The 20,012-nt window shown below is 38.2% G+C and overlaps 2 protein-coding genes across 2 annotated transcripts; one reads left to right on the top strand and one right to left on the bottom strand.

The window, feature by feature from the left end:
• Window positions 1–280: 280 nt before the first annotated feature.
• On the top strand, window positions 281–8,744 carry LOC148351447 (apoptosis-stimulating of p53 protein 1-like). The gene is made up of 4 exons (XM_088354410.1): window positions 281–410; window positions 1,873–2,039; window positions 3,091–3,290; window positions 5,213–8,744. Exons 1-4 carry the CDS (start codon window positions 292–294, stop codon window positions 5,252–5,254), a joined length of 528 nt encoding a protein of 175 aa, XP_088210536.1. The 5' UTR covers window positions 281–291; the 3' UTR covers window positions 5,255–8,744.
• LOC148351446 (serine dehydratase-like) lies at window positions 7,029–18,043 on the bottom strand. The gene is made up of 10 exons (XM_088354949.1): window positions 17,896–18,043; window positions 16,968–17,130; window positions 16,860–16,896; window positions 16,644–16,783; window positions 15,815–15,903; window positions 15,494–15,727; window positions 13,273–13,403; window positions 13,110–13,196; window positions 10,003–10,109; window positions 7,029–7,142 (listed from the first exon to the last, which is right to left on the bottom strand). Exons 2-10 carry the CDS (start codon window positions 17,112–17,114, stop codon window positions 7,029–7,031), a joined length of 1,086 nt encoding a protein of 361 aa, XP_088211075.1. The 5' UTR covers window positions 17,115–17,130; window positions 17,896–18,043.
• Window positions 18,044–20,012: the final 1,969 nt, after the last annotated feature.

The raw sequence follows: 20,012 nt of genomic DNA, 5'->3' as shown, positions 1-20,012 counted from the left end.
TCATTTGATTAAGGGGTGCCTTTAAACAATCGTAACCTACGTGTGGTCTGAGATTATCGTAAACGAAGTCCTTCAGAAACATTTGTGGTCTGTATAATTCAAGCAAAGCAATATTTCTGATCCAAAGCACATTTTCTTTGTCAACGGTTGGGTTGTAATGGCCAATTTTCTTTTAATGCATGCCCCTGTGCATGTACCTTTATGTGATAAATGCCAAAGCACTCAACCCTGGAACTAAAAACAATCAAAATGTAAGAGTTTTTTCCTGTCTTAAAGGTGGAAAATCCAAGTATGCCAAATGATGAAGGCATAACTCCTCTTCACAATGCCGTCTGTGCTGGTCACCACCATATTGTCAAGTTCTTGCTGGACTTTGGAGTAAATGTAAATGCTGCAGACAGTGATGGATGGTTTGTACCTTTATTCAGTTAAACATGTGTTCCTGCATTCTCAATCGGCACTGACAGCTGTACTGCAGTCTCTCAAACCTTTTTGGTTTTAGTTAAAGCACACTCTTTAAATTGTAAAATAAAAAACATGACGCACACCACTTGTCCAAAAATGTTAAAAGATTTAATTCCCAGCTTGAGGTTTCATTTTTTTAAAGACTTCATGGCCGGCTGTAATGTACAATAATTGCACACGTTTGATAATATAGTTTTCATTAGCATAAGTGTTGGGCGCGTTACTTTAAAAAGTAATCAGTATTAGTTAATCACTACTCCTAGAGTGATTTAATTACTGAATCACTCTATAGTTTAAGTAACCAGTTACCAGTGAAATACACTCTTTCCATTACTTTAAAAAGGAGTTGTTGTATGTCAAATAATCTAAAATTATCTGATAAGTATTCGAGTCATTTGAATGGAGAAGAACAGACAGGTAGTTGTGTTACAGAACCTTGTGAAATTTATTGCACCTTACCAGCAAAATATTTGTCCTACACTTGAAGTGCAACAACAATAAACAGTAAACAATATAAAAAAAATGAAAATCAGCAGCAGACAATATAAAGTGAGTCTAATAAATCAAATCCACCTCTCACAACCTGAGACAACTGGTCAAGTAGACATAGCCTACTGTACTTCAAGTATTTTATTCACGACAAAACTCTAAAACAATATAAAGTGAGTTTCATTCTATAGAATAAACCACAATCTCTAGTCAGACAAGTTCTCAAGTTGACATATGCTACTGTGATTCATGTATTTTCACATAACAAAAGTAAACAGTTCAAAAGTATAAAGTTTGTTTAACACTGTGTAAAATAAATTAATAACGTGAAACACCGGTCAAGTAGAAATGGGCAACTGTACTTCAAATAATGTGTTCACAATCTGTTCCATACTAGGGTTCTTAACTGATTGTACAGTTCCAAAATAGGTTTAGTTGTTGAAGCTAGGGCTAGGAGCTAAAGTTTGGGCTGCAAGGTAATACTATGTTTTTCTTCTATCTTTTTTACTTTCTTTGCAAAATGTTGGGCAAAAAAATAGAAGAAAAATAGTGCTTTATGCTCACTTTGATTCTCTGTAGTATTTTTACTTGTGATTTTTAGCACTCTTTTTTGGTTGCAATCTTTAATACTTTGCAACAACGTTTTTTTTTTTTTTTTGCGATTAGTCGTCTTATTGTGTTTCAAGTTATGAAAAATGGGGCAGGCAACTTTGTAGCTGGGCAGGCAACTTTTCAGAGTCGTCTGCCCTGGTGTCCGGACACAATACAGCAACATAAAGTGGTCAAATCATACACACTGTCCCTTTACTTTCCAAGGGCAGGGCCTCAAACTATCATCTTGAAAGCTGCAATTGACCACTGGGCAGCGGGTTTAAGAAGAGTCTTTTCTCTCCTTTTAACTGGTTTCTTTCTCTTCAGGACGCCCCTGCACTGTGCTGCTTCATGTAACAGCGTCCACCTCTGTAAAATGCTTGTTGAATCGGGGGCTGCCATTTTCGCCCAAACAATCAGTGATGTAGAAACAGCAGCAGACAAATGTGAAGAAATGGAGGAAGGCTTCTCTCAGTGTTCTCAGTTCCTGTATGGTAAGTACGATCGAAAATTTAAGCAAACGTAAGCCAAAATTAGCTGTTCAATCATTACATGTAATCAGTGTTAGGCGCGTTACTGTGAAAAAGTTATTACTTAGAGTTACTTCATCTATAAAGTAATTCAGAGACCCCAAGATTACTGACACCAAAAAGGAGCTCGTTGTTCTGAAAGTTCTATAAGCTGCATATAAGCCGACTCTCTAAAACCGTAAAATATCATAATATAACTATCAGCAGTAAACAATATAAAGTAAGGTTAATGAATTAAATCCATCTCTCCCACCCATACACAACTGAACAAGTAGAAATAGCCTACTGTACTTTAAGTGTTTTGTTCACAACAAAAGTCAACTGTAAAACAATATAAAGTTAGTTTTACTCTTTAGAATAAATCACAATTTCTAGTCAGACAACTGCTCAAATAGACATTAGACAAGTATTTTCAGACAAGAAAAGTAAACAGTTCAACAATATAAAGTGTGTTTAACACTGCAGTGTAAAATCAATGAATCAAACTCTCACAACCTAAAAGATTAGTCAAGTAGAAATAGGCAACTGCACTTCAAATATTTTTGGACAACAAAGTCAACAGTAAAATATAATAAGTGACTATCCAATCCCCCTATGTGATGTTATGTGCTTAATAACATACGTACTGCATTACCCATAATACCACATAGTTACTGAGCATGTTCGGTGTGTCCCCTTATGTTAACCACTGTATGTTATTGTTTACTTGTTGTGTGAATGACACGAAACACGCCTCGTCTTAATTCATCCAAAGCATTGCACCGCCTATGACCTTCGGTAATGGTAACGGCCTTGTAACGGCCTAAAAATAATAATTAGTCGATTACCTCGTTACTAAAAAATTGTTGTTACGTAAAGTTTTTATTTATAACGACGTTATACCCACCACTGTTTATCAACATGTTACAATACTCCTTACTGAGAAGAGCAATTCCTTTGTATCGCGTTAATCCCAACATTGATGTACTACACTCCAATTTGTTAACAGTTAAAAGCATTATCCTTTTTGTGGCAGGTATACAAGAGAAGTTGGGCGTGATGAACAAAGGCTTAGTCTACGCGCTGTGGGATTACACAGCCCAGCAAGCCGATGAGCTCAACTTCAGCGAAGGGGACGCACTCAGCGTGTTGCGACGTCGCGACGACACCGAAACAGAGTGGTGGTGGGCTCGACTCAACGACCGTGAAGGTTATGTTCCCAGGAACCTGCTGGGGGTACGCCATTAACTAATGACTTTGTATGGGTTTATTTGATTTGACATGTCCGGATATTTAAGGTTGTTAATGATAATCCAATCATCTGCTTGTTCAATTCAAAAATCTGGATTCAATAAGACTTCATCACAAATAAAACAAAAGCTGGGGAGAACAGTTGAGTTGAGGATTTTATTAGAATAAAACAAAGTAGAAACAGAAAAGAAAACATTCTGGGTTTTGTTAGGAATTAATATTAAAATGTATCGTTTACCAAATTGTTTGAATTAGTTATCTGACTCCATTAACCAAACACCACCTAACAATGCGCGCTCGTTTCTTTCTGGGAAAAGATGGACATGAATAGCCGACATTTTCACACGGGGGCAGATTTAATTTCTTAAACAAATTAACTAAGTGAACTCCATCAAATTAGCCGGATTTGTGTCGCTTGAGTCTTCATCGAGCCTCCTCTCTCAATTCTCCCTTGATCTTCTCCGATCTTCTCCCGGCCCACGATTTTTCCGCAAGCGGGCTCCTCCCATGGGCGTGTCAGGAAAAGGCCCCACGTGGCCCCACCGTCTCGGAGAAGAGGGACGCGATGTCTGTCCTTGTGCGTCTGGCCTCCTCCGTCAGAGTCCTGTTATCAACAGAACTAAACAAAACATTCGCATTCGAAACGGCGTGACCTGAAGCTCACTCAGTGAAAATCTTCACTGCACTCGATAAATGTAATTTGTATTTGATCGTACAAAATCCCTTATAGTCAAATGTATAAAATCCTTCAGTTTGTTAAAAAGACAACGTCCACCAAAAAAACATTGTAAAACTGGTGGGGCGGTATTTTATAAGACCTGGGAGAAGTTTGAAAGCAGATGCTATGAATTTAGTGGAAGATTACCTATCAAGCTTTTTTCAACCATGGGGTAAAAGTCACAAACCTCCATACCAGATCACTCAAAAAAGCAAGGATTTACAATGGCTGGAGGATACATCGGATAAACACAAACAGAAATAAATACTTTACTGAACTACACACATCATCAGACAGCATAACGACTAGATCAGGGATTGGGAACTTAAGGCTAATGAGTACATATGGCTCGTGGATAAAATTGTGATCATGAAAATCTCATCTATAGTGTTTCAATACGCCATATCATGCAGTAAGCTAATCATGTGTTCCAGTGGATGCATAGCTGACCAGACACTAAGGATGGGAATGTACGGTCCAGTATATAAACACCGTACTTCCTACTACAGTTTACAGTCAAGGTGTCACACCAACGGACCCAGTTTTGACTGTATGTCACTAAGAAGTACTTTATGTGGAAGCTCATTCAATTATTCCGGTCACTGTTGAGACACTTTATGACGAAAACCCACACAAAAACTGTAAACAGCCAGAAGAAAACAGCCAAGCACATAGAGCAATTTCAGTGGGTGAGCAGTAGGGTTGGGTGGAGCCATGGACGCAGCAAATTTTTCTCTGTTTTGCGCCGTCAGTATCCCTGTTGTGTCTCTGTTGCAGTATTTTGTAACATTTTTACAAAATAACTCTGCTTGCACCTGGTTTAGTAACCAATATTTATGAAAAAAATGAAGGTTGAAAAAAAAAGTCCAAATATTTTGCTATCATGGCTCTTTGGGTCACAAAGGTTCCCGACACCTGAACTAGATGAATAATATGATGATGAAATAATAAAATGGATAAAAGTGGAAAACTGCACTAGTGTCACAGGCATTAGCCAAAAAAGCCTCAACTGAAGGACATATAGGTACAGGTGTCCGCAAACAAGTCCCAGACACTGCATGGTATCAGCCTTTGACAGGCCCCTATTTTTTAACAGCTGAGTGTTGTATCATGTATATTTTTTCAATCTCTACGTTTGATTTCCAATTTAAATATGATGATGCACTCTTCACTTTCTCTTTCTTTCTAGCTATATCCAAGGATAAAACCCAGACAACGCTCACTGGCCTAAACCTCCCATCCACAATCCGTGCACAGAAGAGAGATGCATCACTTCTCATTGCAGCTAAAGATGTGGAATAGACCGGATGCAGAGTGAAACTCAAGACAAATTACTTTAAAAGGTTGTACTCTCACAAAAGAAGAAAAAAAAACCTGGTTTAAAGTTCAATGGAATTGAATCGACAACTGTCCTGGTGTAGTCCCTGTTATACTTCAAAAACAATCAAAAAGGATTCAGCTACAGCAGAATAGAAAAGGCTCTCTGAACAATAACAGATTATTTGTGTTTTGTTATTTTAAAATAACTATTTTTGTATATCTTTCTTCAGAATACCAAAACCATTTGGCTCCTGCAATTTTAATCTGAGCTGCATAGTAGTATGTTGTCTTTGACTTAGAGTGAAGTATTTCATAGAGTAATAAAAAAATCCAAGTACTTGGCAAAGCTTCAAATTACCACCCCTGATGTTATGGGATATCTTAGTTCATATTTTTGTCATTGCCGAATGCTTTTATTTTCAGATTTTCATGTTAACAGTAATAGCATTTTTGTTTTGGATTAAGAAATAAATAGTTTTAGCATTTCTGTGGGCCATTACCAGTTACCTCATATTGACAAAGGATGATGCCAAACATTCACTCTATAAATGAGATCAAATTATCAAGGAGCAACACTTATTTATTAATTCCCAGTTCATTTATTTGACGATGATTTACTAATTTTGTCAAACACAAAGTAAAGTCATGTTTATTTGTATAGCCCTTAATCAAGGTGTCTCAAAGGGCTGCACAGACCACAGATTATTGCAAACCACAGACTATTATTACACCATCCCCTGATCTAAAACCTTCACGGGGGCAAGGAAAAACTCAAAAACCTCAACATGAGGAAAGTGAAGAAACGTCGAGAAGGGACCGCACATGAGGTAATCCCCCTTTCAGGATGACCAGGCTGCGATGGATGTTGCAATAACAAATAATACACAGATATTGTCAACATAAAATATAGGTTATTCATAGATAGAATAAAAGTGTGTTTTAAGCCTAGATTTAAACAGTTCCACTGAGGTTGCAGATCCGATCTCAGGGGGAAGAGCATTCCACAGCACTGGGGCCCGAATGGAGAACGCTCTCGAACCTGCGGATCTCTTCTTGGCTGTTGGGATCACTAGTAGACCAGCATTTTCAGAGCGAAGGCTCCAAACCGGAACATAGGGCAAAATTAAATCTGAAAAATATGAGGGAGCAGGCCCATGCATAATTTTGTATAATACCAAAAGCACCTTAAAATCACATCTTAAGCTAACAATGCAGGTTAGCTAAAATCGGGTAATGTGATAAAACTTTCTGGTCTTAGTTAAAAGCCTCGCTTTTAGCATTTTGTACCAGCTGAAGGCTCTTGATTTTGGACTTCGGGAGACCGGAGAGTAGTGCATTACTGTAATCGAGACGGGATGTAACAATCGCATTAATTATAATCTGAGACTGAGACAAACACAAAATGATTGATGAAAATAAAACTACATTTATTCAAACTAATGTCAATAATCAAATATTTCAACATGATGGACATCGGAATGTGAGGGATACTTTGGTGTTGGAAAAAGTGGTGGGTGTATTGTGGAAGGTAAAAGCTAATCAGACAGATATTTTCTATGAGGTGTTTTAATGCTTTTGAATCGCAGCACCAATTGGCAGTTATGTTTTTTTTTGTGGTTGCACAAAAGTACTTCATCTTGGAGAGAAAGAGGGAGAGAGATGTTCTGTGTTTCAAGTCAGTTGGTTCAGATCCAAGGCTCAGCTCCTTCTTCATCACATTGGATCGATACAGGGTCCACACGACAGCAGTCGCTGCACCGATCAGTCTGTCGATCTTCCGTTCCATGCTGACCCTCGTTCTTGAACAAAACCCTGAGATACTTGAAATACTGGGGAAGAATCTCATCCCTGACCCAGGAAGAGAACGGCACTCTTTTTGCTGTGTGGAGAGCTGGTCATTTGTTCCACAGCCTGGACGATAAACCACACTGCTCCTCTTGAATCAAATATTGGACTTTTCATCCCCAGTACCCGCGAATAAACCTTCCCAGGGAAGCTGAGAAGTGTGATTCCCCTGTGTTTAGAACACTCTCCAGTCTCCCTTCTTGAAAAGGGGGCTCACCAACCCAGTCTTTAAATCCAAAAGATACTGTCCTCGATGTCCACAACATCCAGAGCCCTAATAAACTACGGGCGGATCTCATTTCATCGCTGGGGCCTTGCTACAGAGGAGCTTTTAAACCATCCCAGTGACTTCAAGAAAAATCTAAATGTGAAGATTTGGGACTACTTTAAAGAAAGATGGATTGAGTAGACAATCATGGGACAAAGAGGGAGTTGGGGAAAGAGGTTTGTGTGGCAGGTCTTGAAACAGGTGAACGAGGAAGGAATTAAAGAAGGAGGTCATGGGGGAGTAAGCTTGACGTTGGAGCAAGTGAAAGTCTTCAGGAATCAAAGGGTTCAGCAAAGTGAAGTGGGAGCCCAGGGTATTTATAGTGGAGGTGGCTGAATGTCTAATAGCAAACACTTGGGAAGTAGAAACGTGAGGGGGAGGGGAATATGGGGTAAAGCCGCGGTCTGTTGGAGAAAAAAGGGACTGCAGGGACCAAACCATGACAAAGACAAAGCGTTCTGTCCAGATGGGGGGATTGATACTCTCAAAATCAGTTTTAGTTCCTTTTTTTTAGACATTGTTTCCGTAAATTGAGCTGGTACTTCTACAATCCCAGGGGCCCGAGTCCTTCATTTTGGCAACCTGGGTGGTTTTGGGTGGTTGTGCGTTCAAGGCATCACTCTACACCTCCCCTAATGTCTTCTGAAAATAAAAACAGCAATGACAAAAATATGTAAGACATGACATGACAAATTCTATCAAATAGCCGAAACATTTCTGTTCCTATTTGTGTTTAATTTCTCCTACATTTTCAAATGTAGTTGCCAAATGTTCCTAATGTTACATTGATGGGCAACTTTTTCTACTCTCAAATGTATTACGTGCTTAGTATTAGCAATAGCTTTATAATAGAGAACTCTCACCATTAAGGCAACAGCTCATAAACAGAACCTGTTAAGATTCAGACCATTAAGCTCAGCAATGAAGGTGGATAGGCCATCCAGTCTTCACATGTGCCTCTTATGTAATGTGATTTGATAATAGTATATAATTAAATTATCATATTGTGACAAAAACTACACCCGTGTACATATTTTTCTATATTTTTTTGGGAGAGTGAAATACACCAAATCTATTTTTTCGAGGCATATAAAATGTAGGCAGTGTGGTTTGTTTTAAAAATATATATTTTATCAATTATTATCACAACACCTAATAGTATTAGGAGACGCTAGTGTCAAGAATGTAGTGTATTGCTTGTGCGACACCATGTACTTTTCAAATTGTACAGTGAACAATTTCCTGTTGTGTATAAAGCTAAATAAAACATGACTTATCACAGAAATAAGGTGTTTTGTGATTTCTTTTAATATGTGACAACAAGCTAAAACTGCACACTTGTAAGAAAAACACAAAACCCTAAACAGAATGCATCGTTAAAGGGACAGTGTGTCATATTTGAACACTAGATGTCCCTGTATTGTTAAAAAGCACAAGGAAGAATACAAACTACAGAGAATCAGAGTGACCCAACGCACCATTTCAATTTTCACTTGTTGCCTGGAAAAGTGGGTTAAGGAAAAGGAAAAAAGTGGGAAAAGAAAGTTAAAAAAGGAAAGTACGAAAAAACAAAAAGAAAAAACAGAAGAAAAAGGAAAATTTAAAAAATTAAAAGAAAGAAGAAAAGGAAAATGGGAAAAAGCAAAGCAATATGAAAATGAAGAAAACGAAAAGAGCAAGAAAACAGGGTGAGTATAAGAAAAAGGAAAAATAAAAAAAGAGGAAAAAAGTTTAAAAAAAATGAAGTAAAAAAAGAAAGAAAGAAGCAGAAAGGAGCAAGAGGAAAATAGAAAATGACAAAAAGAAACAAACAAAAGAGAGAAAATTATTGTTATACATCTCAAATTTTTAATTACGCTTTCTTTACCACTAGGAGGTGCTTACTATCCGTTAAAATGGATGTCAGTTATAACTTTTGTTCTAATATCAACAACAACGTTAATTATTGCTTGCGCAACACAGATATTTTTTTTTCCCCTTTTTCAGGTAGTACTTTACTATTTCATCTTTCTTGTTTCTTGAAACATTATAATTGGGTAAATCATTTTTAATTTTTGACTGACGTGAAAGATGTTTTGTGAAAATGCTGCATTAGATTGACAATTGGTGAATATTATAATTTATTGTCTACAAAAAAATATAATTTTTTAGTTATTTTTGGACAGATTTTGTACACATTATTGGGTTTTTGTCAACTGGAGTTACTAAAACCTTGATTAAAAATGGCTCACTAAGTTTATATTCAGTTTGAGTTCACTTTGAATTTAGTTTGAAGTCATCCAACCAACAGTCATGCAGGTTTTTTGAGCGTGGGAGGAAACCGGAGTGCCCAGGGACAACCCATTCATGCGTGAGGAGAATATGCAAACTCCACAAAGGGTGGCTGGTAGCTGGAATTGAACCCAGTGCCTCTAGTGAGGCAGACGTTGAGAACAAACCGCCAATGAAGACATGACATGCTGAAGTAGAATTACTTGCTTGATGAAGTTTTGCTTTAAAACTAGGATGTGCTTTATACTCACTCCCTTAGTGTTTTGTTCAATCACCTCTAGCCTCTCCAGTTTACGTTTCAGAGTGGAGAGTTGCTGCGCATCAATGTTGCTGCCCCCGCACACGATGATAAGCAAAGGGGCCAAGACAGCCGGCAGACGACCTCAAAGAAAGCAAAAGTCATTAGAGCTCAGCAGCTGTACACTGTAAGGTTTCAACATTTATTAAACGAAATCTGACTCCGAAGACACTTCACGTGTCTAAACCCTTACAGTTGGAGCATATTCAAAAGCCGGAGAAATTTAATCAGCCGTACGACAAATATAGTCCACATATCAATTTATTTAGCCGAATCAAAGAGTTGAACAAATTGGTCTTTCTGCCTGTGCCAAAATTACAATTGTGTGTAGAGAAATACGACAGGGGCTTCCAGGGTTGCCCACTTTTATAACACATGTTCATGCCCCATGACCAAGCTGTGGATGCAAATTTCCCAGTAGTCCTTTGAAGCTTGGGAGAAGGGTGATAGGTCATCGCCCTTGCCCCCAGGCGAGGCGATAAGTCATTGTTATCTGCACAGACGGAAACCAAATACACATTCCAAAGGAAATCCGGTTTACACTACCCTTTTGAAGAGTTGCACTCAAGGCCTAGGTCAAACTTAGGACAAGTATTTTCGAGTATAAATGGAATAAAACAGTGTATAAAATGGTATATAACTTCAACACCAACTGCAACCTTAAACTACCTCAATTGTGCAGTTTAAGCACAAATAGAACACATTTACAAAAACAAAATAAACATCAAAACCCCAAAAACTTCAAGTCCTAATATTTCCTTTAACGCTTAATGAGCTGCATTTTTAAAAGGGACAGTGTGTATTATTTGACCACTACACAAAGCTGTATTGTGTAGTGCAACCAAAAACGGGCGCTACAATCACAGAGACTAATAGTGACTAAACCGCACTATTTTTTGCCTTTCACAAGGTTTTTTGTTATTGGGGATATCTTTGGCAGCAAAATGGCAGACAATCAGGCTATCTATAAGTGAGCCTCATGTTATGTCAAACAAATTTCTCGACATCGTTTGTACATTTTTGCTAATATTTTAAATCAATATTGTTTTGTTTTTAAAAGGCGTTAAAACATTTTACAACCAGGTGGTGCTAAAAAACACACAATGCCCCTTGAATTAAATCCAAAACACTTCACTTCAGTAGCTTTGTCTTCAATATTATAATGATATAATAATGATATTATATACATAATGGTGGTTGCCAACTCACATTTTCAGCAAATTATCGCCATCTACTGTTAATGAGTTTAAATGACCCGCAGTTATTTATTTCTTAGCTTTATTTTTTCCAAGGCAAACGGGTCTGCGACCTATTATTGGGTCTCGACCCACCACTTAAGAATCACTGGTCTAGTGAACCTAATTAAATCTACTTAAGAAAGAAATTTATTGAAATATAATCAGATAAACAAAGCAATACCTACACATTTTCTTATGGCTCTGTCAGTAATCTTGAATTTTCAACAGGCACAAAAAAGACACTCCCTATAACAGGAATATTAAATGAAAGAAACCGTTAATGCTAGTTGCTAATATTGTCTTAATTGCAGGTAACAACCCCTTAAGCTAGTGAGAGAGTTTGCGATGTCAGCTGCTAAAGCATAGCTAGTCATTAATGGTGTCCTAGTCGACTCCTGAAGCAATATTAGATGATACAAATACTAAAGATAACAGCGAAAAGCTAAAATTAAATATGGTCTTACGAGATTCTGAATATTTGTCAAATTCAGAATAAAAATAGGCGAGTTAGCTTTATTTTTGCAGTGTATTATTTTTGTTCAGGGGCAATCAGTCGTCCATAGTCTCTATTTTAGAGAAAGCGAGCCAATTGCCTACCAAGAAAAAAATAACACTTTCTTTATTATTTGCGCAACTGAAAAATATTTTTTAAATAGAATTGGTTGGAAATAATAGATAGCAACAATCTCTTAACTTTCTTAATGGAAGGGTATCGTACAGTAAAAAGAATGCTCAATGATTCCTGGTGTATGATACAGTAATGTAACAAGATCATCTTAGGTTTCTCGGGGCCAATACCGATACCGATTATGAGTATTATGAGGAGGACGATAACCGATATTTAAAGACCATATTTGTTTGTTGTAAAAGCTTAAAAAATGACATATGACCTAATTAATAAAGAACAAAAGAAAGAACATTTGTTATAAATTTAAATGAAGCTTTAGTAGCGTTCTGAAATATTTTAAAGTAAATCAATTAGTATGTCAACACAACTAACATGACTAAGCTTTTACTTAAACCAAAAACAAAAGTGCAGGAATTGTAATAAGGCTTAGCGGCAACTTGTATAAAGGTACATACAAACTTAAATAGCTGCCATTTTTTTGTAAATAAATAAATACAAATTTCAATTCAACCAATCAACTTAAAACAAAAAGTGTATGGAAATTTCAACAAAGCTGGTGAATGGAAAAGTGTGGGCCTCTCTTGTTTTAGAGCCGGATTGACGAACTAATGTTATGGTATGAGAACTAATTACTTTAACTTTAGCGTGCTTTTTCTGCTCTCTCTCAAGCACACTCACCTGATTGACATACTAATGTTACGATAAGAGGTTATAAATCAGTCTCCACTTAAACGTTCCTCTCTAAACTAAGTTAACTACACTTTTTTACGCTTCTAATCTCAAACATGCTTTACATCACCGACACAGAGATGTCCGGGCGAGTTATCAGAGCCGTTGCTCTAAAGTTCCTGCTTTAGTGGCTCCGCCCCGGGTTGCTTATCCAATCAGAAAGCGCAGGGTGCGCAGTGGGGAGGCGAGGGTGCAAAGTGGAGGGAAGAGGTTTTGTAGGAGAAAAAGAGATAGTTTCAGACGGCTGCATCTGTGACCTAATAATAATCAAAAAACTAAATAAAAAAACAATGCAGATATCCGCCAAATTCCCAGATATCGGTGCCAATAATCCGCCAGCCCAATAATTGGTCGACCTCTAGTAGAAATGCTTGTCATGGGCCGTTTCCAGCCCTTGAGCCTCGACTTTGACATAGGGGAGCCAATGAAATCTATAAATGCAACATGTGTATGATATCTACATCAAATTCTAAGCAAGAGGACTCTTACCTTCAGCCTGTAAGCGGTGCACAACTCCGCTGTAGATGGCTGCAAGAGTCGCTCCACATGCCATTTCCACCAGTACACGCTCTTCATCTAAGAAAAGCGAACAACACAGGTCTTGTCATCGACCTCACAAGAACATTTGAATGGCCTTAAATAGGAAGCTCACCCAGGAATGTCTCAATAGCGTGAAGCGCCTGCTGGTCACTCACCACTTCAGAAATGATGGTGACCTCCTTGCTCTTACTGTATTCAAACGCTTTAGTACAGACGGTCTTTGCTCCAAGACTTTTGGCTTCACTGGGGAGTCATAAAAAAAAAGGGGGGGGGGGGATTTCAACTCAGCTGATCAGGGAGGACTCATCTCCTACGAGAATTTATCTAAGTAAAAATATTGGATACAATGTGAACAATTACTGTATATCGCCTTTAAGAATATCAACATATCTGTTCTTTAGTTGATGCAAAGATGGGTTGATGCGGTCATTGAACATGTCCAGGTCAGTAGCGCAAGAACACAACCGAGGTAATCATTTTTTGCTTTGATCCTACTCTGTAAAAACCTTGAGGAAAAAAGTAACCCAATTTGGGTCAAGAAAAATGTACTGGTTAGGTTAATATGACCCAAAGTCCTCGGTAGTTTTAAAGGTAAGATAAATTCTTAAATCTTATAAAATAGTGACTGTTTTTATTTTCGGGAATAATGCGTTTTGAAGACTGTCTCGTCTTTGAATTCCTGAGCTGTGACGTCATGTGAGGAACAAAGGTATACATGGGAGCCAGTCATCATATCGGTAAATGTGCTTTGGTGCCCACAAATTTTTGAGGATATCAATTCCACGGCTGTAAAGTACTAATCGCCTCTAAGGAGTTGCATCTCCAACCTAAAGGACGATAAGAACACTGACTTGCGGCGGAACGTCCTGTGCGGCAACATCTCCGCACAGAGCATCGCTTCCATGACTGCTGAGGTCTCCTTGCCAGGCCAACTGCTGCATGTTACATTTCGATTTAATTTATTGGTCCCCTTATGGAAATTCACTTCCACGGACTACACAAAAAACCAGCAAATTAACAAACATACATGACAGTGGGACATTGATTGGATGGGTCCGCGGCGCCTGTTGCTTAAAAGGTAATGGCAGAGAAGATCACGCTTTTTCCTTCCTAAATCCTATTGTTTTGTATCTGCGCCCTGATGGTAGCGGTATCCAGTTTTGGTGTTGTGGGCGAATGACATCCTGGACTTTTGTGTTATGACTATTGTGGTTTTTGAGTTTTTTTCCCTCCGTCATGTAGGTTTTAGATCAGATTGTGTAATAATAGCCTGTAGTTTGCAATAGTCTGTTGTCTCTGCAGCCTTTTGAAACTCCTTGTGATTAAGCGCTATACAAATAAACATGACTTGACTTGAGTATGTGGCAATTTGTCAAAGATGTTATTAGATTTTCAAGCAATGTTTTGTTAGTTTTTGTGGAGAATGCCTAGGAGTGTTGTCGCAAGTGGCAGCAGTAAGTGGTGCAACAAAGTTCAAGCAGCCAAAAAGGTCTCTAGGCAAGCAAACACAACAAAGCCACTAACAGGGGCTAACGGAGACTGATCAAGGAAAGGCCGGCTGTCCAAAAATCAGGCAGTGAGCAGTCAGGCTAACCGGGAGACGACAACTAAAAATGTCTACAGCAACAAATGCGAAGCCTGCCAGGAATAAGGCGAGGGACACGGCAAAACCAGCGCTAACGCCAAGCTAGCTGGCCAAACAACACACTGTGTTCAGCCAACAATTGCCAACCGGGAGCAAACAAAACAGGAAGTCCTCGGCAGCCCTGATGCTAACCGGGAGCTAGCTGCATGGAACTATAGCAACTGCAACACATTCTGCAAAAAACACAAACAAAAAGCCACAATTGACTACCTAAAAGGAGAAGGCCAATAAGGGGCGCTGTAATGGCAGCAGGTAAACTTAATTATGTAGCTTTTGCAGGTCGGAGGATGCAAATCTCGCAAAACAGTCATGAGACCCCCACCGCCAGGGTTAGCAAAGTTCCAATTGCTTGAAGCAGAAATGAGCCGTATGTAATCACTGTTCACTACAATCATTGATTGTTTCAGAGATGCTTCACATGTTGTCTTAATTGTTTCAAACTTTATGAAAGTGTCGTGTTCCTTGAATGACGTCAAAGCCCTACAGCAGATGGGTCAACTTTAAGATTACATGTCTCAGATCCCACAAGCATGGAATATAATATATTTGCAAAATTGTGGGGAGGAACACTACATGTTCTGTGCCTAATTGAAACAAAAATGTGTTGTTTGGGAATACCTTTAAACTTTTCAATTTTGATTTTGAAGATTTTTTTGATAATTCAACAGGGCTAGAAAATTAATTCAACCTGGTGATGTCATCCAAGGTAATGATCCTTCCAGCCTTAAGTGAAGCATTGAGGCAGTCTGCACCAACGGTTTCCATGGCGATGACAGGCACGTCTACCCAGCCCGCCTCCTTCAGGCCCTGGACGACCCCGCAGAGAAGCCCCCCTCCACCCACAGATAGCAGCACTGCTCCGGGCTTGACATTTGGACCCAGACTGGCTGCAGCCTCTGCGATCACACTCGAGTGCCCCTTCCTTTGTGCGGGCAGGACAAAGAACATTTGTAAAATACGAATTTGGAGGCTCTGGGCAGTGACGTTTGAAATAGTGATGACTATCTACCATATCAAGGGATGATCAAATGGAGACACATAGGATAGTCCTTCTGTCTGGACTAGCCTGAGAGCCTCGGCGTTTGCCTCATCCCAAACCTGTGGTTGTTTAGGGATTTCGTAGATTATCATATCAAGGGGCACAAACAACTTCTTGAGATCTAAACTGATATGAAAAAAGCATTACTTCGCAATATATTTTAAGCAGGGATTTGTTTAATAATGTGCTCAAATTTTATTCCGTGCCGTTTTAAAAAAAGAGTGATTCGGTTGTCACAACTTTAAAAAATGAGTTTGCTTAAAACGCCAAAAACTAAATAATACAAAAATGTACTTACTCCCAAACAATAAAGGGCTAGGCTAATAAAAATTGTTTTTTTGGGGTTTGAAATCACATCCAGAATCTATTCTATGCAGAAAAGTGTTAAAAGTCCACATTTTTTTAGTTCTGTGCTGTTTCAAAACAATGTGATTTGGCTGTCATAGTCATCAAAAAATAGGCTTCCCGCAGGTTGTAAAGACAGAAAACGCAATCATATAAAAACACCTCCCAAACTATAAAGCCTAGATTAATAAAACTTGCTGTTCTGGGTTGAAAATCGCGTCCAGAATCTATGCCGTTTTAAAAGAGGTGACTCGGCTGTCAAAACAGTCGGAAATGAGCTTCCCATGGACTGGAAATGCCCAAAACACAATAATATAAAACGCCCCTATCCCCCAAAACACCTGGGCTAGATTCATAAAACGTACTGTCCTGGGTTGAAAATCACATCCATTAATAACAGAAAATTGTTGAAATAGGTGCACATTTTATAGAATGGGAAAAGAAAAACCATTACTTTGCCTACAATCTTGACGGTAGCACCTTGAGCCTCGAGTCTCTCAGCAACAAATTGAGGTGTTGAGGATGGAATTATAATAGTGGCTGGCACCCCCATTTTACGGGTAACGTAGGCAGCTGCCATTCCAGCATTGCCACCTGAAATCAATTGTCACGTGACTCCTCAACAATTCGACCGATCCAAACATTAAAAATATGAAAAAGAAAAGATAACCTGAGGAGCAGACAAAGCCTTTTGATTGTGATGTCAGCTGTATAAAGGGGCACACAAATATAAAACGGTGTTTCTGTGATCATGATCTATGTCTTACTTCATTTATACCTGCTGGCACAGGTGCCCAATCCCGCGGATCTTGAAGGAACCAGAAGGTTGGCAATTTTCCATTTTCAGATACACTCTGGTACCCACACGTTTGGACATGGCGACACTTTCGAGCAAGGGTGTGTTTATGTGAAAATGTTCGTTCATGATGTGACAGCTTGCGCTGAATAGAAAGAAAATGGGATTTTCAAATCAATACATATCTGTCATTCGCTTTGACGTTTAATTAAATGTGCAGTACAAATTTTGAAACTTTGTTGCTCTCTGCTGCCATCTCCTGGCTTAGTCATGATAGCAGCCTCATTCAGCTCATTTATTAGGTATGCACATTTTATTAGACCCGCTCGAATTAACTGTGCCATCAATTCACTAGTCCGGCCCCCGTGACAGTGAGTTTTCTACCATGTGGCCCCTGAGCAAAAATAATTTTAACACACCTACACGAGAGCAACAGTTTTATTGAAAATACATTTTTTTTGTTATGATGGACGGCTGTTTGAATACAAATGAATACTTAAAAAAGTATTTCATTAAAAGCAATGATATATTATAAAAAAAATTAAACACCAACACATCTGATGTGACACATAAATTCGCCGTAAAATCAGATTTTCAAAATTGAAGAAACGCTGCATTAAATAACGATGCATTTAATAATGGCAGATTTATCAAACAATTACTTTAAATACTCCTATAATGAACCGTGCGGTGATAATTGAAAAATACACAAACAAAAACAAATATTTAAAAATAGTTCAAGCGACATCATGCAACTTTAATAGACGTGTCATCAAAAATGGCATTCAAGTGAGGAAACCCAATCAAAATAATTGAAATGTAAAAACAGTCTACGAGGACTTCTTGTGGGTGGACAGAACTAAATAAAGGTACAAGTTACAAAAATATATATATTATGTAAAATGCTGACCTTTTGCTGTTGTTTTCTTCTGTCAAAGGAAAGAAGACTTTGATCCGTAAACAAATTTTGACTTCCGGTCAAAAGAGTGCATGCGCAAATGACAAAACGGTGTCAAAAGCGTTAATAATTCGAATTCAGCACCATGATGGAATATGGTTCTTTTAGGAGAGACGGCTCATTCGGCTGAGCTCACAGAAAATAACCGCCTCTTTCGCCTCCCAAGCGGCATTTATTTAACATGAAATAAGGCTCACCTAGAAGGAGCTGACATCATTGTTGACCTAAAACCTGTCTTTTTTTTATTGTGTTTAAAACTTTTTATTCTTTGTTCCTTTTTTAAATTTATTGTTTTTCTTTTCTTTCTTTCTCTTTCTTTCTTTCTTTCTTTCTTTCTTTCTTTCTTTCTTTCTTTCTTTCTTTCTTTCTTTCTTTCCTTCTTTCTTCTTGAATCAAACTAATCATTTATTTTCCCCTTTCTTCTTTTTTCTTTCTTCTTTCCCCTTTCTTGAGTATTTTCTTTGCAAAAAACTTGGCAGAGAAAATGGGAAGAAAAATGGTGCATATAGGTCACTTTGAGTCTCCGTCGTTTGTATTCTTCCTTGTGCTTTTTAGGACTCAATTTAGTTGTACTACACAATACAGTACAGTATCATCTAGAGGTCAAATTATACACACTGTACCCTTAATGTCAGTATGGCCCATGCATATCATGGATTCATTCATGTCTGATTGATTAAATGACCTTTATAATAAATCTTAAAGTTTTTTATTTTAAATCCTGTTTTTGTAGTGAATTAAAACATATACTTTGAGAACAGCGGAGTGAGGAAGAAAACGGGCTGTAGGGGGGCGGCAGTACGATTAACCAAAATCGAATCGACATCATAGGTTAATCGAATCGACATCATGATGGGACGTAGTGCGGTTGTGAAACCGCAAAGCACTGCGTTTTTTTTTCAAGGTTTTGTAGTGAGTGATGGAGTTTTGGCCAACCACATTTGTTACTGTTCGAGTTTTAAAAGCGCCGACCAATCAGAGGGAAGTTTTAACAATGGCACAAGCCAATAAACGTGATTCAAAGTTGGCAATCACCACACTATGTCACACCCACTGTGTGAGCTCATTGAGTGTCATGGCGGACTCCCTAAACATAGTCCCAGAGTCATCAAACGAGAAGGAAAAGAATGCTTGCACCGAAGAAGGGCGGTACTTCACTCGTTTGGACCTATTTTGGTTTTGATGAAGCGGACGTGGAACAGAAGAAAATGCCTGTCGCAGAATTTGCTTTTGCGTAGTCACTAAGTCCATAGGAAACACAAGCAATTTGTATCAGCACCTTAAAAATGATCACATATTAAAATACACGGCATGTCAAAAAGGGTTAAAAGTAAAAGAAGAAGAAGGTGCATCTACAAGTGGACTGAGAGGTAAACAAACCTCCATCCAAGCAGCATTTGCGACCTTCACGCCGTACGAAAAAAGTTCGCAAAGGCACAAAGTTATAACCAATGCTGTGACTCGAGCTAAACATGTTTAATAGTGTCCAACCCCAAAACTGAATTATCGATTAGAGGTAACACTTTTTATTTCTGCAGGTTTCTAAGTGAAATGTTATAATAGGAGTAATAAATAGTTGTAGCAGTAGTGTTAATAAGTTAGCAGGAATGGTGGGTTTGAATTAATACTTTAATACATTTCTTGCACTGGTGAACATGCTGTAGGAACACATGTTAAATTCTATATTACACTAATTGCAGACCTGTCATGTTTAGCCAGGTCATGTTTCATTGGGGAGCAAAGGGGGCGCCAGACTGCAAAGGTTTGGGAACCAATGGACCGGGGATGTCAAACTCAATTGCACAAGGGGCCAAAATTCAAAACACACTTAAGGTCGCGGGCCAACCAGGATAAACATTTATTGAACACACTTAAACTGAATGTTTTTGGAACAAAAATATGAATAAAAACAGACAAGAATATTCAATTTGAACCTTAAATCACTTCTACAGTATTTATTATTTTGCTGTAAATAAAAATATCTTGTTAAATTATACAACTTAGAACTTAACTTAAACATTCCTTTGGTCCTATGTCAATGTATATATTAAAAAAAACTTAAATATCCC

This window comes from Urocampus carinirostris, chromosome 15 (genome assembly GCF_059441175.1).
Source record: "Urocampus carinirostris isolate Australia breed hairy pipefish chromosome 15, RoL_Ucar_1.0, whole genome shotgun sequence".
Lineage (NCBI taxonomy): Eukaryota > Metazoa > Chordata > Actinopteri > Syngnathiformes > Syngnathidae > Urocampus > Urocampus carinirostris.
Note: the sequence above shows the minus strand (reverse complement) of the source record. Positions and strands in the feature narration are given on the sequence as shown.

Coding starts and splice junctions, on each gene's coding strand:
- LOC148351447 (XM_088354410.1), top strand. CDS start 292: ATGCCAAATGATGAAGGCATAACTCCTCTTCACAATGCCGTCTGTGCT. Junction 2,040..3,090: donor GTGTTCTCAGTTCCTGTATG/GTAAGTACGATC, acceptor TTTTTGTGGCAG/GTATACAAGAGAAGTTGGGC. Junction 3,291..5,212: donor TTCCCAGGAACCTGCTGGGG/GTACGCCATTAA, acceptor CTTTCTTTCTAG/CTATATCCAAGGATAAAACC.
- LOC148351446 (XM_088354949.1), bottom strand. CDS start 17,114: ATGAACGAACATTTTCACATAAACACACCCTTGCTCGAAAGTGTCGCC. Junction 16,897..16,967: donor TTGGGCACCTGTGCCAGCAG/GTATAAATGAAG, acceptor CCCTTTATACAG/CTGACATCACAATCAAAAGG. Junction 13,197..13,272: donor CGCTATTGAGACATTCCTGG/GTGAGCTTCCTA, acceptor CGCTTTTCTTAG/ATGAAGAGCGTGTACTGGTG.